Source organism: Myotis yumanensis, unplaced genomic scaffold (genome assembly GCF_028538775.1).
Source record: "Myotis yumanensis isolate MYYU_CA2020_CCGP unplaced genomic scaffold, mMyoYum1.0.hap1 SCAF_2, whole genome shotgun sequence".
NCBI classification, from domain to species: Eukaryota; Metazoa; Chordata; class Mammalia; order Chiroptera; family Vespertilionidae; genus Myotis; species Myotis yumanensis.
Window position 1 is genome coordinate 6,372,950 of NW_027223753.1, and position 23,926 is coordinate 6,396,875.

The 23,926-nt window shown below is 47.4% G+C and overlaps 1 protein-coding gene across 2 annotated transcripts; it reads right to left on the reverse strand.

Moving 5' to 3' along the window:
• Window positions 1-2,124: 2,124 nt before the first annotated feature.
• EXOSC10 (exosome component 10) lies at window positions 2,125-22,758 on the reverse strand. Of its 2 annotated transcripts, XM_070404071.1 has the most exons (25): window positions 22,630-22,758; window positions 20,169-20,305; window positions 19,027-19,150; window positions 17,906-18,010; window positions 17,438-17,603; window positions 17,168-17,282; window positions 15,778-15,853; window positions 15,452-15,562; window positions 15,103-15,246; window positions 14,404-14,594; window positions 12,879-13,035; window positions 12,468-12,616; window positions 12,236-12,286; window positions 11,505-11,616; window positions 10,081-10,131; window positions 9,849-9,927; window positions 9,650-9,759; window positions 7,887-7,982; window positions 7,534-7,608; window positions 6,300-6,387; window positions 5,282-5,355; window positions 4,610-4,781; window positions 3,560-3,621; window positions 3,060-3,136; window positions 2,125-2,272 (listed from the first exon to the last, which is right to left on the reverse strand). In XM_070404071.1, the coding sequence occupies exons 1-25, from the start codon at window positions 22,738-22,740 to the stop codon at window positions 2,242-2,244; spliced, it is 2,664 nt and encodes an 887-aa protein (XP_070260172.1). In that variant the 5' UTR covers window positions 22,741-22,758; the 3' UTR covers window positions 2,125-2,241. The 2 variants fall into 2 exon arrangements, with proteins under 2 accessions (XP_070260172.1, XP_070260173.1); XM_070404072.1 differs by lacking the exons at window positions 2,125-2,272; window positions 3,060-3,136; window positions 3,560-3,621; ... (1 more) ...; window positions 5,282-5,355; window positions 6,300-6,387 and adding an exon at window positions 6,426-7,119.
• Window positions 22,759-23,926: the final 1,168 nt, after the last annotated feature.

Here is a 23,926-nt window from a genome sequence, read left to right on the forward strand (position 1 = left end):
TATGACTGTATTGCTATCTATCTCTCCCTTATAGTCCATCAAGATTTTTTTATATTGCCCTGACTGGTTTGGCTCAGTGAATAGAGCGTCAGCCTGCAGACTGAAAGGTCCCAGGTTCGATTCTGGTCAAGGGCATGTACCTTAGTTGCGGCCACATCCCCAGTAGGGGGTGTGCAGGAAGCAACTGATCCCTCTCTCTTCCTCTCTGTAAAAAATCAATAAAATATATTTTTTTAAAAAGATTTTTTTATATATTTAGGTCTTCCTGTATTGGGTGCCTATATGTTAACAAGGGTTATATTTTCTTTTAAAATATATATGTATTTTTATTGGTTTCAGAGAGGAAGAGAGAGGGAGAGACAGACACATCAATGATGAGAGAGAATCATTTATTGGCTGCCTCCTGCATGCCCCCTATTGGGATCAAGCCTGCAACCTGGGCATGTGTCCTGACCAGGAATCCATCCGGTGACCTCTTGGTTCATAGGTCGACGTGCAACTATTGGGCCATACTGGCTGGGATGGCTTTAAAATATAAATATAAATATAAATATAAATATAAATAATATAAATATAAATATATATATTTTAGAGAAAGAAGGGAAAAGGATAGAGAGATAAACACATCATTGAGAGAAACATCCATTGGCTGCCTCCAGTATGCCCTCAATTGGGGACTGAGCCCACCACAGGGCATGTGCCCTGACGGGGAATCGAACTGTGACCTCTTGGTTCATGGGTCAACACTCAACACCAGCTGGGCCAATTCTGGCTTTTTAGCTGGGCATGTGGGCACCGAAATGACTTCCCTGTATCCTGTGTTGTGGACATGCGACTAAGAGGTGGCCGTGGGAAGAGGAAATGGGCAGAATCCTTTTAAAGGGAGGCTGGGTGCTATCTCCTCCCTTCCTCCCCGCTGACTGGAATGAGGATGCAATGGATGGAGCTAGGACTCTTACTTGGCCATGAGGTGGAAGGCCTGTGTTCAAGCAACAAGATGGGAGCCAGAGTCTGAGGGCTGCCAGCTGCCACACTAGCTCTGGACTGACTATACTGACAGAAGAGAAGGAGAAGGAAACATCTATTTTGCTAAGCCCCTGATAGCCTGGCTTTTCTATCAGTTTCAACCATTGGAGTCCTAGCTCACTCTGGGACACGGCTGTCCTGCTCCATGGGTCACTCTCCAGGGCAGAGTGATGTCTGATTTGGCCCGGAAGCCCACAGGGCATGGCAGCCAGCCTTCTAGATAATTTGTGGAAAAAAGTTCCAAGAAAACAGGTTCCTTGTTTCAATATTTGTGAGGGGGAAAAAAGGTATTATTCTGTGTGGTTTTTAAAATTTAATTGCCCAACTCAGGACAAAAATCAAATAATATTTGAAAGAAATAACTGGAGACTGGATCACAAACGTATACAAGTTCCATGCAGTATCATTTAAGAAATACAAAAATGGAAAGCTATATGTTGAAAATGGGGGTTAGCTAAAATCCATTCTATAATAAGACTCCTTAAGGTAAAAAACCCCAGTCCATACAGAAATACAAATTTATATATTTAGTATATTTACACATAATAAAAAGCCTTTATATCGAAATGTTAAAAGTTATCTCCATGTGGTAGGATTATAGATGATTTAATTATTTTTCCTTTTTTGTTTTCCTCATTTCCTATAATGAACATGTTATGATTTTATAATTGGCAATAAACAAAGTTAAAAACAAACAAACAGACGACAGAAAGGAAGAGGGAAGGACAGGCCCTCCCGGGCCCTGTTGGCTCCGACTCGCCCTGCCGGCTCCTCCTCCCACTGGCATTCTCACCGCCTGGCCTCCTTCACCTTACCTGGAGGCGTGAGAAGGGAGGAAAAGCGGCCCCTGGACCTTCCTGACGGAGCCAGCTGAGCATGACGCTCCCTGCCTGTGGATGTCGCCTTTGCTGAGTCAGGGGAGAATCTCCTCGTTCATTCCTCTTTGGGGGCGTTCGGGATTTCTCCGGAAACTACAGTAGCCCCCAAGGCCATACTTACCCACGGACAGCTGAAGGTGTGGATCTGAACAGGATGGGATCTGCCCTCTCCTGCCAGCGCTGTGGTGGCAGCAAAGGAAAAGCCAGGAACCAGTTTCCTTCCAGTAAGAATTATTTTTAATGGTTTAAAAATGAGTCTGTACAAAACCAGCACCACCCTTTGGTGCTTCCAGTCCACTTGGGGGAGGGGGGGGGGTCCCAAGATTCTCTTCCAACACTATCTCTTTGGCCAATTGTGCCTGAAACCCCTGCAGAGAAAGCATGAAAACAAGTTACTTCTTTCAGTTTGATGGATGTTTGTTCTCAGCTGATTCATAAAATGCTGCGCATACTAATGCTGCAGAACTGAGGGAGAATAGCTTGTTTGGCATCCTGGAGAACGGAGCAGGGCAGCAACTCCCCCCCTCCCCCCTCCCGCCGTGTGTGGGCTGGGGCAGTGCTCTGAGGCCCAACAGGGCTGGCTGAGCTGACCAAGATCTAAAGGCAGGTTCCTCCTTCATCACGCTCACCCTAGGGCAGAGGTGGGGAATGTCCGGCCCACGGGCCACACGAAATCATTTGGTCTGGCCTTGCCAAGGCATTAGGGGTGAGTTAATTAAATGTCTGATTAAATACAAGCTAATTTTTAAATTGATGATTTGTATGGCCCTTGAAGGATGTACAAATATCCAAATGGCCCTTGGCAGAGAAGAGGTTCCCCACCCTGCCCTGGGACCTTTGATCTCAGGGCCGCTCTAAGGATTAGGATGTAAATACTCAACATCTGGGGGTTTGTGTGTGTGGTTTTCATTCCTCTGACACAGGCTCATCTAGGGAAACTTCAATCCCGTTTGCTCTGAGGTGACTCTGGGAAACTGGTAATGGGCGGAGAGCGCTGAGGACTGGAAAGTGGGCCTGGGACGGCACTGAGACTGATCTGTGGCCTCCCACAATCACTCCCGCCTGCCCATCTCCGTTTTCCCAGACTCAAAGGAGGGATGCGGTCCTGAGAGGCTGAGCATCTTCCCGTCCAGCCCTCTGAGCCTCACTACATACCTGTCTGACTTTCCAGTCGGAAAGGACATGCTTTTGCTTCCCATGGGCTGTTTAAGTTTTTTGGCTGCAAGACATTTCTGAAAAGGTAAGAAGCACAAAGACAAGATGAGCTATTAAAGGAACTGGGGGGCTCCTCCCGGGCCTCATGCTCCACATGCCAAACTCTCAGCCCCATTTGGCTCTGCCTGGCACCAACACCCACACGGGCAAATACAGGCTTGTGCCAGCACCAGGAGTGCTTCTGGCCTGCAGCTAAGATTCCCATGGTAGCAAACACAGAAAAACACCCTTTAAAACCACACACCAGCCTTTACAGTCTCTTAAAAAATATTTTTTTTTAACTGCTGGAATCACTGGTGTGTATTGTCTGGGCCTGGGAAGAAATGAGGTGAGGGGAAAGATATGCAAGAGGTTCCTGGATGGACCTGTCTTCCCAGCCATAGAAGTGGTAAAAAAATAAGCACCCCGCACTCGCTAGAAATCCCAAGAGTATTTCTTACCTTGCCAGACGGGGTCTGCTTATTTGGATCAAACTGGGAAGAAGGTTTGGGTTTGCTGCTTCCTGAAAGGTAAGAGTGATCATGTGAGTGAGTTTACACACACAACAGGCTCACTGCTGGGCTGGGCGCTATCACTGGAAGTGTGAGCTGTCAGTTGCTACCCTTTATGACAGTGGTTCTCAACCTTCCTAATGCCTCGATCCTTTAATACAGTTCCTCATGTTGTGGTGACCTCCAATTTCATTGTTACAAATTGAACATAATTAAAGCATAGCGATTAATCACAAAAACAATATGTAATTATATATGTGTTTTCCGATGGTCTTAGGCGACCCCTGTGAAAGGGTCGTTCAACCCCCAAAGAGGTCTCGACCCACAGGTTGAGAACCCCTGCTTTATGAGAAGGGACTTATGGCTGATGTAAATTCACGCCAGGTTCCCAGGAGCGAAGGGCACAAACCTGTCCTCAGGGGTCAGGGCGGGTGCTAAAGCGCTGGCCACTTTACATTGAGGAGACCCGCTCGGGTCTGTGTGCTGGATGGTGCCAGTGTCCATAACTTGGGCTGAGGTGACCACCCTGCCCTGCCTTCTCGCTCTCCAAAGGGACACACTGGCAAGGAGGCTGATGGTCAGGAATGCCACCTGCAGCCTTCAAAGTAGTTGGGCTCTCACAGGCTAAGGCACCAACCAGAGCTTCGCATCATGGGCATCGGGTTTTTCCCACAAACAAGATCTTTACTGTGTGTGTGTGTGTCTGTGAGAAACTGTTTTTGGACATAAGGTACGGTGAGGAAGGGTGCAGCCACTTAGAATGGATGCCTTTTTGCTAAACCACTCCAGCGGCTGGTGCAAGTCCGCTCCGGTGGCAGGTGGTAGTGGTGGGGGATGGGTTCTCCCCGTCACTGCCGTTTCTCTGCATTGCTCTCCTAAGTCTGGGTGGTGCATGTCTTGGGCAGGGCTGTCTGTGACCGAGTCCCGCTTTCTTTACTCTACAGCCGCCCTTCCTCTGACCTGGACAGACACCCAACAGGGCAGCAGATCTGGCCTCACCAGCAAAAGCCTTGAAGTCCGACTTGCTGTAGTCATAAGGGGTGAAATCTTTTTCTGGTGCATCTGGGTCTTTTGGCTTCTTGGAAACTTTGAGTCGTTTCTTCTCCTGTTTCTGTTCTGTGGTCCCTGGGTCACTTGTTGCTCGCTCTCTCTTCATGGCGGCGTTTTCTAGCTGTAGGTTGAACATATCCACAGGAGGGAAGATGGAGGTACATGAGAGGAGGCAACCCCGCGGGCCTCTGCTGTGAGCACACTGCTAGGGATTCAGGTGCCTACCGAGCGGTAAGATCGAGCAGTGATGGTGAGAGGGGTGTGGGCCAGAGTCTGAGCAGAGACAACACGGGCCATTTAAGGAAGGCCGGGGCCAAGCCTCCCGGGCACTCAGGGGTGAGGAAGAGTATTTACGGGGGCAGAGAACACTGTTGGCTTCAATTCCTGTCTACGGCTGGCCGGGTGGGATGGCCTATCTATTCAAGCAAGTGGAAGAAACCCCCAGAGGCATTACAAATAAACTTTTTTGAGGGGACATGAGGCAGGCACTAATTGCAAGCCAAAATGAACTGGAAGGACACGAGCATTTAATTCGCAGCAGAGGTAAGTCCTCCTGATATTTGAGGGAAATCCTGACAGCGACCAGGGGCACAAAGACCAAGCAGAAAAGCCAGCACGTACGGCAGCCTGCAGCCGGACAGACACGGCCTGCTCCGCCGCCGCCTTGTACTCCTCGGTGGCCTGGTCCCGGGCAGCTGCAAGAGAGAGAACTGTCTATGGAGCTGCTGACTCAGGCCAGGGCGCCATCCCCACCTGCCTGCCCCGTCCACGGGTTACCAGTGGAGGGCACCCTCCCTGCTGCTCGGCCTCGACCCCCAGCCTCTGCAGGGGGGGCCACTGTTCTCAATCTGACAGGATGATGACCCCCCCCCCGCCAACCTGGTCCTCTCCCAAGAACCCACACCCAACACCACAGCCTACTTGACATCTCTGAGGACGTCAATAGGACTCTCAACCACAGCACGTCAAGGACCAGAACCAAAACCTCTTCGGCATCAGATGGGCTCCCTCCTCTCGATGGAGACCCCACCTTTCTGGCTGCTCAGGACAAAACCCTCTTGCACCCACAGCGCCTTCCTTTCCCTCACCCACCACACCCGACTCGTCACCAAGTGCTGTCGGCTCTACCACAGGAACCTCCATTCTGACAACTTCCACCCCCTCCTCTGCCGCCATCTCCCAGCCAGCACCCCCCGACCTGGATGACCGCCATGTCTCCTCACCGGGCTCCCGCCCCTGCCCTCTACCCTCTGCTCCCTACACAGCAGCCAGAGTGCCCTTTCCAACGCGTAGTCAGCTCTTGGCACGCCTCCGCTCCCAGCCCTCCGAGGCCGCCCAGCTCACCTGGAGTGCTATGTCCTCACCCCCTGCCTCTCTCCCGAGTCCCCTCCACCTCACCACCCGGCACCTCCTACCTCTCTCTCTGCGTAATGCCTACTGCCATCTGACAGAACATACAGTGAGGGGCTTATTGTCCACTGTCCCAGTAGAAGGCACACTCCACGGGGCAGCGGCTGGGTCTGTCCTGTTCACTGCTGTGTCTGGCACTTTGTCGAATGACTGAGTAACAGAATGATGCACCAGGGCTACTCTTTAACAAACACCTGAGTGGCTGAGTTTACAAGGAAGTGAATGCTACCTGTTTGCTCAGCTGCCTTCTTCTTGGCAGTTTCTTTAGATTCTTTTTGTACCTGTACCTGGCTTGCCAGCTTCCAACGGTTGCTGATCTATAATGAAAACAGAACAAAAAAACTCCAAAACTCAGTCACCTAGGAATGCTTTATTTTTTTAATGAGGCGATGCAGGGCATGCTAGCCTAGTCACTACACACATTCTAAGTCATAAATTCCAAATCTGATGACACAAAAAATAAAATCTCATGCTGGCTTTATTTATAATACTTATTAAGAAGGACAAGGTACAACTGTTCCAGGCACTGGGCCAGATGCTTTCATATCATCATTCAATCCCTTCCACAATCCTGGGAACAACAGGCTCAGAGAAGCTACGTAACCTGTCTGAAGGGACACACACGGTTAGTAAACGGGGAGCTGGAACTCAGGCAGGACTTCTGCAAGCCTGTGTGCTCCTCTGTGACAGCACATTTACCTGTGGCCTTAGAGCACATCTAGGTGGTGGGAGATGTAAGCACGGTAAGGGATGGATGGTTGTTGAGTGTGCCACACCCAGTGGGGGAAAGAGGAGAGAAGGCAAAACCTCCGCCTGAGTCCCCATTTCTAAAAACAACAAGCTAACAACCAGCGACAGGGCTGAGGCCCATCAGGGTTTTGGCCTGATTCTCGGGCGGTGCTGGTGAGCAGAGGGAGCCAGGCCACCCATCTGATCAGAGCAGGCACTTCCTGCAGGGAGGAAGAAGGCTTTTAACAATTAACACGCTGGCTCCCAGGAACATCTCATGGGGATCCAGGGAAGGTGTTTTCTTATTCTTATTCATAATGCTGTTAAAAACAAACCAAACAATATAAAACAGAGTGTTTTAAAATTTAAGCTGTCACCTTTAAGAGCCTTAAATTAATATTCACACATAAAAATGCATAAAGCTGTACATTTAACATCTGTGCACTTTACTACATAGAAATTAAACCTCAATTTAAAAAAAGCACAAAAAAATAAAAACAAACCAAAACCCCCACCAAAGACTTGTTTCTTAAAGGGTTTTCCCAAAAGCTCCTGAGAACCAGATTAAAGGCCTGGCCCTCTCTCTGGAGAAATGCTTGTATAAGAAGGGTTTTTGCATTCATTTTCAGGGGGTTTGCAGTGGGGTTTGTTTAAAACAGAAACTTGGTTCAAATAATTAAGGAGTCTCCCTTTCTTAGAAAGTCAGTCTTAGAAAGGATGACAAATCCACTTACTTCATAGATTTTTGATGATGGGTCAAACTTTGCTGCCTGAGAAATGTGAGCATGGTGTTCTATCGAAGGCAGAAACTGGAGAAATGGAAACAATCACGTTAAATGCTGTGAAAAATGGAAGCTGAACCAAGCAAGGCTTCAGGGTACTCAGAGGGGATTTCTGGTCGGTTTCATCTCAGGAGGCCTCAGCTCCAAGCGTCAACATGGCCTTAGTTCACTGGCACACAAATGAGGTGTTCCTGTTGGCTTCGTGTCAGGAGACCTCGACTCCCCACCAGGACACTGGGGACAGCCCACCCCCTGCACTCTCTCTTCCCTTCCAGACTGACACATCCTGTACCTGTATCACTTACCATCCTGAATGGGTTTTCAAAGGACTCCATTATGTTCTGGGCTTTCTTCTGTGCAACTGTTAACGGAGCCTTTCCATGTTCTTCAGCACTCGGTTCCTGCAGAAACAGACAGAAAACAGTCACTTATAACTGGAATCATCCTGTGACATTAAGATGCAAGCAAGAGAATAGTAATGGCTAATGTCTGCGAGCCCCGCCCATGTATGAGCCACTACACTAGCCTGTAATAGCACACCGTGGAGCGTTTCATATAGTTAGTGAAGCACTGTGCCTACAACCTGTGAGGTAGGTGGTGCTTTTCTCACCACCTTCCAGATGAGGAAACTGAGGCTTGGAGAGGTAAGACTTCCAGAGCCTCAGAGCTAACAGGCAAACGGGTGGAAATCCAGGTCTGTCTGCTCTAGAACCTCAGATCGTAACCCAACACTTACCTGAAACTTCTAATTATACACCTTTATGAGTAATCAATGACATTAGGCAGCAGACTGCTGCTTCCATGTGGGTTCATCAAATGTGTGTGAACCTGTTGCTTACTCTGTAGTTAGTCCCTGCCACTCAGAGCACAGGGAGGGGACAGCCTCCTTCAGCCCGAGTGGGCACCTCCATGTTCCCACAGCCCACAGGGCACGCTCACATTGTGGGCTGCCTCGTCACCTTGACAGCTCATTAACTCTGTGGTCAGCTAAAGCTTCCAGACTTCTTTCCTCATGAATTACTGAAGCAAGACCTGATCTAAATGTATGTCATCAAGTGAACAGAAAGCCAACTCCCAGGCAGTATGCTCTGCGGGAGGCATTTCCCCTCCTGGCTTTGGCCCAGCATTCCAGTGTGACGGCATGGCTGTGAACTGGGACCCTGAAACCCGCTGAACCAGCAGCCTTTTGTCATCTGAACATACGTTAAGCTTAATGTGTATCTCTATCTAAGTAGCCTGTACTATGCTTCTCTTTCTTTTTAGAAATTATTATGTTTCCCTTCTACCACATCAGCTGCCTGCAGTATTTACAGTCTTAGCCTCTTATCCCTGGTCATTCCAGGGATCACCCATCCTGACCAACAAACGCACTTTGAACTTCCTTTTGCAAAGAACCTGTAGTCAAGTCACTGGCAGAAACAAGAGCCTGCTGGGATAAGCTGTCACAACGCAATGTGCATTCCAGGAGCACGGCCTGGCCCGGGTTGGCCATGCTGTCTGCAGACTGAACAGTCACTACCTACCGTTACTCAGCCTCTTTCTGGAACGGGAAACAAACTTCACCCCACTTACTGGTGCCTGCGTATCCCACTCCTCACTATGTCTAAGGAGCCACAGTGTAGGAAAGCGTGTCAAAGTTTTCTCTCTATCCCACACACCCGGGTGGGCTGGCACTGGTCAGGGAGGTCCGCGCAGGACACTCTACCGTTCATCAGAGCTCCCTCCTCCCTCCCGGGAATCGGGTGGCAGTGTGGAAATAGTCCTGCTGGGCATCACTGGCCCACGCCCTCCCTCCAATCTCCCAGCCATCAGTGAGCATCAAAATGCCAATCCTTCTTTGTGACTTTCTTCACACGGAGCTCACTCATGGAGAATACCCTACCCACCTCTCATGGACCCCCTTGTTCAGAGGAGCAAACCACCTCGACCTGCCTCCATGCCTATCCCCACTGCTGCTAGGTCTTACTTTTGGCATTAATTTCAGAGGTGGAAGCAACCCTCCGGGCATAAGAACCCAGTGCGTTTCTGTGGGTCTGCATCCCCTCGCTGCCGGTGCTGTGTGACTCACGTTGAATAATGTGATGACAGCGGTAGCGATAAGGCATTTGGAGTCCAGCAGGGCCTCGTCCTCTCCTCTGTCAGGGAAGAGGCTTGCCTGTTTCTGCACTGGCACAGGCCCTGGAGGGACAGAAGGCAGCAGGGTCAGAGCCTATGGGGTTGTGTACCCACTTCCCAGCCTCTCCAGACTCCAGAGGCCTCGACCTTACCGTTGGCTGGGGTGACAGGATAGCCATCTGAAGGGGCGTGGGAGCAGTCGTGAGGTCCAAAGAGAACGTTCTCCAATCTCTGCATCAAAAAGAAACCAACAGGTGCAATGAAATGCCTGCCAGCACGCAGGCCTCCCACCAGTGCGAGGCGCCAGCCCGGCAGGACGGTTATTTTGCACTGGCTTGGACCACTATCTCCCCAGGGGACGAGACAGCAGACACGTCACTGTACCTCAGGATTGGGCAGTGGTCCACTCTTCTTCACTCCAGCCGCTACTTCAGACTACACAGGAGAAACAAAGAGAATCAGGGAAGTTGCTGAACTCAATGCCACACACATTTGTTCCTCAGCACAGACTGTGTCCCTTCACTAGACTGTGTTTTTCAAGAGCTGAGATTTCCTGCAGCCCTTCATCCATCTCAGTCCCTGGCACTGTCATTGCTGAGTGCTCCGCCATGATCTGTAGGATGAAAGTACAGGGCCCTTTATCATGACCAGGCACAGTGTAGGTTTCCAAAGAGCCTGAGAAAATTCTTCTCTAGTAACCAGGGTTCCTCTCTTTACGTGGACAAACTGTGGGGCTAAGACATTTTAACATGAAGACTGCAAGTGTGTTTATCTCCAGGGTCTCTTCTTTTTCACCTCCAGGGAGCTGATTCTAAGTCTTCCTGAATCAATAATCTTCCAAAAACTTACAAACATGTTTTAGCATATATTGATAATGCTACTGAGGCAACACGTCAAAAACTGTCCCAACACAACACAAATCAAACATGCAAACCTGCCCTAACCAGTTTGGCTCAGTAGATAGAGCATTGGCCTGCGGACCGAAAGGCCCTGGGTTCGATTCCAGTCAAGGGCATGTACCTTGGTTGCGGGCACATCCCCAGTGGGAGGTGTGCAGGAGGCAGCTGATTGATGTTTCTTTCCTATCGACGTTTCTAACTCTCTATCTCTCTCCCTTCCTCTCTGTAAAAAATCAATAAAATATATTTTAAAAAAAACACCAAACAAAAAAACATGCAAACCTACTTGAACGTGCATCACCACACAGAAGCACACACACTGCCCTGCACCTGAGCAGCACACGCGCACAGCAGCTCTTTCGGAACCCCCGTTCTCCTAGCGTCCTTGTCCTCTGGGCTTCATGTTTGGAGTGAGCTGTCTTTGACGCCACTTCCATCATCTCCCAATCCGCCTGCCACTCAGAGCGCACCTCGGCAGGACTTAACACGGTGCTCAGAGGAACGGCAGCTGTTTCACCATCAGCTTTTCTTCTGATGGTGCTTCTTGCACCTGCCCTCTCCTTTCCATTTCTGTGACCACCACCCTCATCAGGGCACTACCACTCACATCTGAGCTCCCTCCCCAGAGAGCCTCCTCCATTTCATTCATGAGGCTAACTGCCTCCCAACAGGTAACCAGCCCAGTCACTAGACATTACTTGTTAGAGCATCAGAAATAAGGCCCTAAGGAGGATCAGCGTTAGCTGTGACTATCATAAAGAAGACACTCCCACTGGGTTTCATAAGCCCTCTTATTCCCTTGCTTTTTAGAGTGGAGAAATCTTTTGTATAGGAGACTACAAGGAGCAAGACGCTGACAGACAGAACAGGCCTGTGGCCTGGGGAACCTTCAGCAGAAAGGCTTCTTACCTTGAGCAGAGGCATGTCCCGAGCTTGCTGGATTAAAAGGTGCATCTCGTTGATTTGCTGCCGTACGAGAGGGGGTACAGGGTTGCAGCAAGCTATGATGCCCTGAGGTTCCCTGAAGACAAGAACACATGCAACTCACTACTTAGGAACACAGCTCTCAAAGGCTTCCAGACAAGAGCAATGATCAGGTAGGGCCAGAGCGCTAAGGCAAAGGGAGACTAAGAAAACATTATGGCAGGGCAGCGGGGCTAGCCGCTTCCACACACTGCAGCACCAGCTTGGAGCAGGAACTCTCACAGCCTGCCGCCTGCTCTCGGGGAAAGCAGAGAGAAGGACCACAGCCCTGCTGATCTGCAGTTCCACAACGGGATGAACAGAAGATTATGGATTTAGATTCTGTGCTTATACTTCAATTAGCATCATAAGACATTTAAAACCATGAGATGCCTTAGTCTGGAGAGAATCCCTTGAAAGTGGAAGCCGATGCCACAGGCTCAGAGGCTTCCACAGGACTCAACATAAGGCATAACCACTGAAACATTCCAGTTCAGAAGTTTCAGTTCCTGAATGGCAGCCCGAGGGCAGAAGCTCTACATTCCTGGACTTGAGCACTTCCTTAGAGGCTAATCTCTGACTCAGCCTTGAGGGAATAAATCACAGAAGCTTGCTTTTGAAGGACAACACTTCTCTGCTGAGAAAGTCGGAACATGTTCATAGGCGCTCAGACTCACTTAGGCAGCTCTTCGGCTATCTTTAGCATCATGTGGTTTGGCAGTACATATCTGGAACAAAACACACAATGGGCGGATTACATTAAGTTCAGCCAGCAAGTTCCATTAAGTGCTATAACCCAGGGGAAAATGTAACCAGCTTTCATGGCAAAAGGAGAAAAAGTCCATTATTTCCTTGTTACCAGATCTGCTCAGTCTACGAGAAATGTTAAAAGAACCTCTAATCCCTTACCCGTAACTTTCATCTTCCCTCCGAGCGGTTTTGTCCCTCCAGGCAAACAGTAGCTGGAAGGCTGTCAGCTGCTGCGTGTTGAGGTGCTTCTTTTGCTTCCTATATAGTTCAAGGTAGGACTCATCCGTGAAGATAGGTTTGGCGAATTTCTGCAAAATGTTACAGAATATTCATGACCAAAATTGTGCCCTGGTGGTGAAAGCCTGGGGTGGGGGCGGAAGGGAGGGGCAGCTAGGGGTCACTCGGGGGGAAAAAGGGGACATATGTAATATTTTCAACAATAAAGATTTAAAAAAAACTGTGCCCTGGGCTCTTCAAACGTTTGGCTCTCGTCATAAACGTAAAGCAAGGAAAGACCTGGGACCTCATCAGGAAGGAAGAAAGTCCGGGTTTGTGTGCGGGTGGCTTTACCTTGAGGCAGATATCCCTGCTGCGCTGCCACACCACCTGCAACTGGACGGGCTGGCCGTTGCCTCGCTCCCACAGTTCCAACCGCATTTTATCATAGATGTAAAGCAAGTAATGGGTGTCATCCCGGGCGTAGTTGAGCATTTCCTCGGGCAGAGGTCTAGAATAGCGACAGAGGACACTTTCACTAACTCCCCTCAGCAGCAGCACTTTAGTGTGTCTACTCTGTAGGCGCTAAGACCCGCTTGGCCCCCTTTGCTGTCAAAGATTCTTTCACAGCTAATGGCAGGCCACTGTTTCACAGAAGGGTAGAAAGGGCGGCAAGACAATGATGTTGGAAAAAAGGACTTTGTCACCTGAGTTTGAGTCTTAGCTCCAGATATCTGAGCTTGGATAAGTCACCTAAGCTCTCTGAGCTCACTTTCCAGACCTATAACATGGAAAGGCCCCTCATAGCTATGGTGAGGATCACACAGGACAACATCCCTACAGTTCTTAGCATGGTGGGTGGCACATGGCAAGGGTTAACTAGCAGGTAGTGGCTTTTAGATTTTGTCAATTTTCACCTTCTATTCAGACTTTAGATTCTCTTTATAAATTCTGACATGCAGAATTGGAGAAAAGTTTAGTGGCTTCTTCATACAACAGCCTTGCAAACTTATGGAGAAAGCTAGTCATATGAAAAGGATCAAGTTGAGCAAGAATTCCAAAAAATGTGGCAGGACGCCATCACAACCCTATCCTATACTAAACACTTATTATAAGGCTAACTTTATTTTTAAATTTTTTACTTATTGATTTATTATTTTTTAATTGATTTTAGAGAGGAAGGAAAAAACATCGATTGTTGTTTCACTTATGCATGCATAAACTGGCTGATTCTTTTTTTTTTTTTTTTTAAATATATTTTATTGATTTCTTACAGAGAGGAAGGGAGAGAGATAGAGAGCTAGAAACATCGATGAGAGAGAAACATCGATCAGCCGCCTCCTGCACACTCCCCACTGGGGATGTGCCAGCAACCCAGGCACATGCCCTTGACCGGAAACGAACCTGGGACCCCTCAGTCCGCAGGCCGACGCTCTATCCACTGGGCCAAACCGGTTTCGGCAACTGGCTGATTCTTGCATGTAACCTGACCAGGGACTGAACCCGAGACCTTGGCCTATCAGGATAATGCTCTAACCAGCTGAGCAACCTGACCAGGCTCAACCACGTGCTTAGAACTCTCATGCCTATGGGAGATCATCTCACACACATATACAACCATCCCATTAGGGAGATCTGCATTTCAAATGAGATGTCACGACGAATGCTGACATGGCACATCTCTTTCAACCACCTTCCATGGAGCATAGGGTACCACAGCCCTCCACAACTCTACAATCCCAGTTTCACTTATGCCAATGGAAACAGCTCAACTCAAGCCTCAAACAGTGTTATAGGCTGAACACAGGTCTCCATGGATGAGGTTAATGAACACCCACTTTCTTCTACACCCGTATTTCCTTGTCAGGAGCAAACTGACCGTATTCTCCAATCAGCCAGCTGGTACTGCTTGTTTGATTCCACATTGCAGTAGTGTTTCAGCAGATGGTCGAGCGAGTGCCTGCCCAGGTTAAGAAGGCGCGCTGCCTGATGGGTATCAAACATGTTCACGACGTACAGCCCGAAGTCCTTCTGCAGCCATTCTATGTCTGAATCAGCACCATGGAAGACCTGCAAACAAGACCAGAGCCATGCAGCACTTGCGTGAAGGCCCCTGTGCTCTCAAGTGAACTCTGCCTCCAGGTTATCAGAACACTGGAATTAGAAGCCAGAAGGAAGATTAAGATGGGCTGCGTTCTAAATGCTTCTTTTAATTTGGGCCCCAGCCTTCTACACTCCTAACTGCACAATCTTAAAAGTCTGCTAACAGCCAATGATTCTAAGGAAGCGGCTCTGCTTGCTTCAAGGGTAGTCATTAAGTTCAAACAATCTTGATGGCACAGGCTCATTGCCATAGTCATTAAAATGATTTAACATTTTTCTGGGTGGTAATGAGCTTAGTCTTAGCTGTTCTAACAGAGGTTTAGAAACAAAAGCAGTTTAGTGTGTGGTACCCTAGTGTAGGAAACTACACCGATTTCTCTCAATGTTATTGGGCCTATGTTGAAATAATAAAACAGGAAACTGAAAAGCACTTAAGTCTTACGCTTACAGGCAGGACTGAAAAAGGCTGGCTGACCTTGACAATAGCTGGGTCTGTGAGGCTCTCGTTGAGAATGTACATGTCACTTCGCAGCTCCAGGGTGTCCACAATGAAGTCTTCAGTCCGGGTGGAAATCTGCATGAGGCAGGTCAGCCCCAGGAAGCTTCTGTAAGAATGGTGCTAAACATGCGGGAAGGAAGAACAGGAAAAACGGATTTTACTAGGCGTCCCTCTACTGATTTTGAACAGTCAGTTATGAAACAAGTTGTAGGATTAATTACTTTTTACCAAAGCACAGATTTAAATTAGTATTAATTTTATATTTCTCGAGTAGGCGAATTCACAGAAAATATAAAAATTTCACTCCAAGCCATTTACAAGTTACCTCCAAGTCTATGGCAAATTCTTGACAGTTCAGGAGCTTCTCGTTGAGTTCCACTAGTTCATCCAGGGAAGATACAAAATGGCAGGGTGTCTCTGCCACAGGCCTATATAACTGCGTCACAAAAGTCCAGGCAGAAAAAGAGAGGAATGTTAAGAATTATCCTTCACTAAAGTGCACAATGAATTAAGAGTTCAATAAATGATACAAAGTCATAACCTACTATTTTAAAGATATTTAGGGAAAGCCAAAATCATATCAGCTAATCTCATTGTTTGGTTCTTCCTGGGCTACTCAGATACCAGCCATAAAGTAAGTTGGGTGCTAACCTGGGGTTGTGGCTTTTGAAGGACTGTATCCGGTGGAGTGAAGTGATCTAGTTCGTATTGATAAGGGTGTGCAAACCTGAGTAAATAAAACAAACAAAAATCTTTTTTTACTAATTCCATTTTTACTCCAATTTGTAAAAACAAATGGATAAAAAGACCATCATGAAAATATTTTCTCTATATAAAAAGCATCATTATTTCTCCTTTTAAAACATGTTTTTAATTGTTTTTTAGAGAGAGAGGAAAGAAGAGTGAGAAGGGAGAGAGAGATAGAAATATCAATCAGTTGCCTCCTGCATGCCCCCTACTGGGGATTGATCCCACGACCCGGAATGTGCCCTGACCAGGAAAGGAACCAGAGACCTCTTGGTTCATAGGTCGATGCTCAACTGAGTCACACTGGCTGGGCAAAAGCATCATTATTTCAATGATAATTGAAGTGCATAAGAAAAAAATTCAGATGATGCTCGCTTGTCCTTAAAGTAGGACAATTAAATCTATTATAAAGATCTGAGCACTTATTTGCAAAGGACTGTATGGTCGGTGTTGTGGATGATACAAAAAAGCGAAGTATCTAATTCCTTGTGGTTTGGAGTAACAAAGCTGTGAAGTGAGAGAGGGTGGGGCAAATATGGTTGTGCATCAAATGACGTCTTTTTTCTGTTCCTCCATCATCTATTGTATGAAAATCCTGAGTCTCTGGGCTCCATGAGGGCAGGGTCACTTCATTACCTTTGTTTCTTTAGCACTTAACCTGTGGCCTCACCATGGAAAGCTGGGGCTGAAGGAGTGCTCAGACAGCCTGGCTATGTGAGAAAAAGACCAACACTAACACAGTTTCATCACCTCTTTCTTTATTCTGAGGACAAAGTCCTTTTGTCTGTTTTAAGCAAAGGTCTTCCAAAATGCTTATTCTGCCAGTGAAAAATGTCTTTTCCTTAATTTATTAGTGAACCTTAGCTTACTGTTTGAACCCCCACCTAACAAGAAAAGCAGAGTGGTATAGAGAAAGAACAATTTAAGAAAACTTGGGTTCAAGTTCTGTGCAAAGTCAGCATCTCTGTAACTCTGTTTTCACATCCTTACAATGGCGAGGGGAGCCACTGCCACCTCTTAGGACTGCATTGAAGGCCACAGAGGACGGTGCTGTGCAGGCCCTCCGCAAACACAAACAGGGGATAAGGTGAAAAATTCTTTGTGCTCATTTAGACATTTTACAAAAGTAAAGCGAGTGAAAATGTGGCACAAAGATACATTTGACATAAGAAAATGTGGTATAGAAATACAATGTATAGATGAAACCTGTATTTTATTAACCAATGTCACCCGAATAAATTAAATTAAAAACAACAATGCAAATGTGGCATGAAGTTCAGAGGCAAACACTTACATGTCCTGCTCCACTTGCTGCGTTCTCTGCTGATGGATGAAATCTGCCAGAGCAGCGGGGACATCCAAGTCCTCAGGACGATCCTGTGGGCACTCCCGCCTTTCTCTGGAGAGTGCTGGAGACCAAGCAGTGACAGACACATCACAAAGGGGCAGACACATTGACATCCTGTCTGGTGTGGAGGGTTACTGGCTCCCTTTGAGGAAAGGACGGTGGGAGGGAGACCTTTCCCCTTTATTAGTTTTGTTAGGCAGAGTGCGCACTACTTACCCTGAGGGAGGGGTTTCTGGGCATTGGGCTTGACGAAGATTTTAGGACGAAATGGAGTGTTGGAATTGTCAATCTTCTCTCGGAATTTAAGCTGAGGTCGGATGATGTTTTTTGCATGAAGCAGCCGGAAAGTTTCAGATTTTGTTTTTTTGCTATATTCTCCTGCCTATGATCAACGAATACAATACTTTATAACACAGCAACTCAATGAATTAGAAGAATAAATTCCAACTTATGCCTTCCAAGAGTCATTCATTTAAGAATGTGTGAAAAAGAAAAATTATGTGTGTGTGACACTGGAGGGGGCGGTGTGCAAGGTGGAGAAGAGGGTAGGATAAAGGTATATCTGTTCATGAGAATGAGTTCGGCAGTGGCCAGTTCTGCATCCAACAAATTAGAACAGAAATGCAAACCAAAATGGGCCAAAGCTGACATTAGACGCTGTAGGGAATGTGAGAGAAGCCTCACCTTACGGTTCCAGCTGGACACGATTGTTTTGGGGACCTGTAGTCCTGTGGGGAGGACAGGCTGTTGATTCTTATTCACACCTGATGCTTCATCCAGTAAAATACCCTAAGAGTGGAAGAGATATTAGCTCAATATCTTCTTTTCAGGGTTAACAGAGTTAATTACCTGAAAGTTTAAGAACTATATTCAGAGAATTATATGTGAGGATATACACATATAAGAGCAGACAATTAAAGCATTCTCTGCTCAAAGACAGGGCAGAAATCAGCCACTCCCGACCCTTGTTCAACTCTCTTTACAGTTCTGAATTGGGCCGAAACTTCAAACCTGATTTAATAGTGACGTGGCCCACCAAAATAATTAAAGACCCTAGACTGCAAATATTAAACACAGGACAGTATTCGCAATGAGGACGAAGAGTGTCCTGACCTACTTTGTACAATAGAAGCAGAAGCGGAGTATTAGCTGGGGCACCACTAACAGAAGTGCACCCAGGTGACCAATGGTAGCATGGCAGGACATGAAATCAGAAGATACGAGAAACCACGGAAATATATGTGGGCATTCAGGCTATGGAAGAGAGGACTTCAGAGGACAGGAGAGTCTGACTTAAATATCTGCAGCACCTTCACAGGGCTAGATTTGTTTTGGATAATCTCTGTGTGTTTCTGTAAATAATATTCTGCTGTAGAGTTCTGTGTAAAGGCAGTAAGCTAGATCAAATGATCCACATACCCTTCCAATCACGTAAGTCAGAGTGTTTAGCAGATTGTGAATAACAGTAAAAACAGACTAAGTTTTGGTTGGGCTTTGCCTCCAGAGACCTCTTCTCTTACAATACAAACCAGATTTGCAAATCTGGAAAGTAGGTTTATAATAAGGCACTTTAAAAATAGGGTTCCACTGGGCAGTGAAATTTTGAAGTGATATACTTGAACACAATTGTGATATTTTTTGGGGTGGGGGGGGTGGGGAGCCAACTATAAGAAGAAAGGAATGTTATAGGCAAGAAATGCTAAACTTTCTTTTCATTTCCTAAGGTGCTTGTTTTTTTTTCATTTTCTGATAATACAAAAGCTCTTCATTTGTTAGTTATCTTAAGAGTAAGGTGCAATACTCACCACTCTTTCCAGAATCACATCATTGGTATCAACTAGTAAATCAAACTTGTCCTCCAACTCAGTCACTTTACTTCGATCCTTAATGTTGCTTCGACATCCATGGTACTGCATTACCTTGCTCATGCTAAGGACAAGAAAACCAAGATTAGTTTGTACACTTTTATTCATTTCTTTACAAACTTAGAGAAAGCTTGAAAGGCTTGGCTCAGACTATTTCTAATACTTTATGATTGAACTAATAAAACTTGCACTCTTATTAAAAACATTGTGTGGCCCTGGCCAGTGTGGCTCAGTTGGTTGGGCATCGTCCAATGCACTAAAAGGTTGCTGGTTCGATTCCTGGTCAGGGCACATGCCCAGGTTGTGGGCTTAATCCCGTGTAGGGGCCATGGAGGAGGCAGCTGATTGAATTCTGCTCTCACATATTTTTCTTTCTCTCCCTTCCTAAAAAATAAAACAAAAACAACATTGTGTGGCCTTGGGAAATTTACTATATCTCACTAAGACTCATCTGCTAATTGAAGGGGTAGAAGAAATTACCTCAAAGTTGCCTTTGAATTCTAAAAAATATATAATGTAAATAATGTATTCTGCAGTCGTTTTAACATATAATCTAAAACATTTTCTAAATCTTTCATGCAACAGCTAGACCAGTGTTTGTATATTGTCTGTCCTAAAACCTTATCAGAAAGCTAAATCTCATGACTCTGCAACTTGTGTGAAAGGATCTTGAATCCAGGCTTCCAAGTCCTATATAAAATCAAAATCCATTACTTCATTTTTACACTTCATAGCTTTTTATAACATAGGAAATTATGGTAAGTAAAACCCACACACATTTCAGAAAACTGTATTCATTTCTTTAAACATAAAAAACAACAACCGCCGAACCGGTTTGGCTCAGTGGATAGAGCGTCGGCCTGCGGACTGAAGGGTCCCGGGTTCAATTCCGGTCAAGGGCAAGTACCTTGGTTGCGGGCGCATCCCCACTGGGGGGCGTGCAGGAGGCAGCTGATCGATGTTTCTCTCTCATTGATGTTTCTAGCTCTCTATCCCTCCTCTCCCTTCTTCTCTGTAAAAAACCAATAAAACATATTTTTAAAAAAAAACACAAAAAAACAACAACCGTATTTAGTACTTACCATTGAAGCAACCTGTCTCCCTGTGTTTCACAGAAGACCTGGAAGCCAGGAAAACTTCGGTAAAAATCATACTCATCGCCAAACTGTGGTAGGCCCCCAGATGCCTTGGTGACGGCCACTACTGACCCAAGAGCAAACTGCCAAAAACCAGAAAAACAAGCATGTTTTAAACATACTATACATGACACATTGTGCTAGAGCAGGGGTGGGAACCTTTCTCCTGCCAAGGGCCTTTTGGGTACGTATAACATCATCCGCGGGCCATATGAACTGATCAACTTAAAAATTAGCCTGCTCTATTTGGTCAAACATTTAATTAACTCTCTACTAATGCCCTGGCAGGGCCAGACCAAATGATTTCGCGGGCCTTACAGTGCCCGCAAGCTGTACGTTCCCCACCTGTGCTAGATGATGAAGACATACAATTTCACAAATATTCATTTGGTCTCGATTTTACCCCAGGCTCTCAGAATACAATGGTGAACACAAAACCAAGTTCTGGAGCTTACATTCTTGGAAGAGTGGGGAATAAAAGAACAAATCTACATATATATATGCCTAATATGCAAAGTGTCCCCTCGGGAGTTTGACCAACCGGGAGTTCCATCATTCGCTATGATGTGCGCTGACCACCAGGGGGCAGCACAGAATGAAGGAAGGCCCCGGCTGGTGGCCGGCAGAGCTAGAGACCCTACCCATGCACAAATTTTGTGCACTGGGCCTCTAGTACATATATAATATGCTAGTATTCAAAACGGCCTGGGTGTGAATCTTGACTCTGCTACCTACTAACTGCGATCTCAAGTTATTTCATTTATTTGGACCTTAGTTTCCTCCTTTGAAAAAGAGGCATCACAAAAGTGCCTACCCCATAAGCTGTTGAGAGGATTACAAAAACTCATTAAAATCACTTAGGATCACTACCATTACTACTCAAACTCAGATCCATGAGTTTTTTACAGGAATTTATTTTTGTGTTTTCATTTGGGCAAGCATTTAAAACCAGTATAAGCACAGTCTAGAACTTTTGGATGACCAATTGATAACGGCTACTGCCCACAACTGGACTTCTGTTTATGTTTCAGTTCGTGCCAACCAGTCCTCTATTTTAATTGTGTGATAACGAGAGGAAAAACCTGACATTGCTATCATAGATAACGCAAATGACTTCATTGTGAGTTGTGAACTAGATGTTTCCCAAGAAAGAAAAGAGAGCCCTGGCTGGTTTGGCTCAGTGGATAGCAGGGGTGGGCAAACTTTTTGACTCGAGGGCCACAATGGGTTCTTAAACGGGACCGGAGGGCCGGAACAAAAGCATGGATGGAGTGTTTGTGTGAACTAATATAAATTCAAAGTAAACATCATTACATAAAAGGGTACGGTCTTTTTTTTTTTTTTTTTTAGTTTTATTCATTTCAAACGGGCCGTAGTTTGCCCACGGCTGGAATAGAGCATCGACCTGTGGACTGAAGGGTCCCGGGTTCGATTCCGGTCAAGGGCACATGCCCGGGTTGTGGGCTCGATCCCTAGTAGAGGGCGTTCAGGAGGCAGCTGATCCATGATTCTCTCTCCTCATTGATGTTTCTATCTCCCTCTCCCTTCCTCTCTGAAATCATAAAAACACATTTAAAAAAGGAGGAAGTGGGAGCTTGCCTTATGGCGGGCCACCCAGCCGCTCCGCTGGTGAGCATGAACGCCCCCAATCAGGACCATGGCTAGAGAGAGGTCCAGGAACTTATTCAAAGCCAAATAACTGAGTTAATCATAGCATCTGCTAATAATAAAGTGGATATAACGTGGGTGGCGTTGTGGGGAATTTGTAGGGCTAACTTACACATTGTTTTAGTTTCATTTTGTAAGAGCTATGCACGAGGCGTTTAAACCTCGTTTTTTTTTTATGTCTGTTCCTAGCTGAGCAGCACTGCACAAATGACTTAAATGAACCCTCTCTGTGTTCCTTCCAGAAGGCACTGGTCCATGTTCCGTGGTCCCCAGAGAGGAAGGCTCGGGGGCCACTGTCACAGGTGACAGTCAGCCCAGGCTTGGGGACTGTGTAGGACTGGAGCCCAGGGGAGGGAGAGGTGCCATCCCCGGGCAGGAGGGGGCGCCGGCCAGTGTGGGAAACAGCAGGCAGCCGAGCCCCTCCGCAGAGTTGGGCGGGCGGCTCCGGCGGGGGCGGGGCGAGGCCCCGAGGGCTGGGACATCGGGGTGACAGGAAGCCCTCACCCCTGTGGGGACGGCTCTCCTGGGAGAACGAGGGCTCCGGGAAGCGGGGCGACCCTCGGTGGCCCGCGTGAGACCCCCTCCCCGGAAGGTTTCGTGAGGGACTGTGCCTGGCGCCCGGCTCCGCGGAGGTGCGCGCGGCCGGAGGGCGGCCGCCGAGAGGGCCCAGGCCTACCCCGACCGGCCGCGACGGCTCCCGGGGCTCCCCCGCCCCCTGCCCGAGGCCCCGCGGACTCACCTTCACGAAACTGTCTGCGTCCGGAAATCCCGGCAGCACCATCTCTTCCTCGGACTTGGCCGCGCTCGACGGGGATGGGGCCTTGGGCTCCGCGGGACTGGGAGGCGCCATGTTTAATGCCTGCACGGCTCTTCTCGCGAGAGTGACTCGGCCGACGCGACCTGGCGCACCGCGCATGTGCAAAGGGGCCGGTGTTAGGAGCGTGTGAGTTAGGGCTGTCATCCCTGCCGTGCTCTCTCCACGAAGTGAACTTCACATTTTTCTTTACCCTCATATTTTATCATCCCCACAACCCAGTGATTGAGCGTGAGACCCGTAGGACCCAATTATCCTCATACTTATTGTTTATCCTCACCTGAGGATTTTTCCATTGCTCTCTAGAGAGAGTGAAAGGGAGGGTGGGAGGGGGAGAGAGAAACATCGATGTGAGACAGACACATCGATTGGTTGCCTCCCACATGTGCCCATACTGGGTCCCGGGATGGAACCTGCAACCCAGGTATGGGCCCTTGACCAGGGATCCAACCCTCAGTGGACACAACCACTGAGCAAGCCAGCCAGGGCGATCCTTATATTTAAAGCCAGCTCCTCCCAAGCGCTGGTTTGTGCCCCCTTCGGCACTGGATCTTGGCTCCTACAGTTATGCCCTCTCTGCATCAGCGGCTTCCTGGCTACTGGTTCATCCTAACAGCCTACTCCTCTGCTGGCATCTCTCCCAACAAAAGAGGCAAAACAAAAAACAACACTCTGTCCCACACCTCCTTCCAGTCACCGTCTCATTTCTCCTGCTCCTGTAGGCAAAGCACTGGACAGGGCATCTATCTATATGCTACCCCCAATGCCTCCAACTCCTCCAGTCACATGTTCCTCCCCATCTATCCTGCGGGAGCCACTGGCCTAGGCACCGTGGGAACCCAGAGCATTTGCCGAGTGTCTGGAAGAGCTCTTGTTATGAGGGAGGCACTATTAGGAGCTCAGGAAATGGATTTGGGAAGCTCTGTGGTGTATCTGCTTTCCAAGGCCAGGGCTGGACACCCTTAGTACAATTCATTTGGCCTAGTGAGTGTTCATTAAATGTTAGCTGTAACCATTATTCAGAATATACTATTAACAGGATACTTGTTTTTCACTGTCCTCCCCCGCCCTTCCCCCCAGTTATGTACCCTGGCAGGACAAAAGCCTAGTCTAATTCAACTTAACAATCTTTTTGAGCACTTGTTTCATATGGTTCAATCTAACGCCATGTGTCAAGCTGCACTGCATGCTTTGCATGGGTTATTTCATCCTCAAAACAACC

What these genes read in the sequence shown, in the direction of transcription:
- EXOSC10 (XM_070404071.1), bottom strand. Translation starts at nt 22,740, where the DNA reads ATGGCGCCTCCCAGTCCCGCGGAGCCCAAGGCCCCATCCCCGTCGAGC. An exon ending in CTGTCATCACATTATTCAAC is followed by an intron (nt 7,983 to 9,649) that starts GTGAGTCACACA and finishes CTGTTTCTGCAG; the next exon opens with GAACCGAGTGCTGAAGAACA. An exon ending in AGCAGACCCCGTCTGGCAAG is followed by an intron (nt 3,137 to 3,559) that starts GTAAGAAATACT and finishes TTACCTTTTCAG; the next exon opens with AAATGTCTTGCAGCCAAAAA.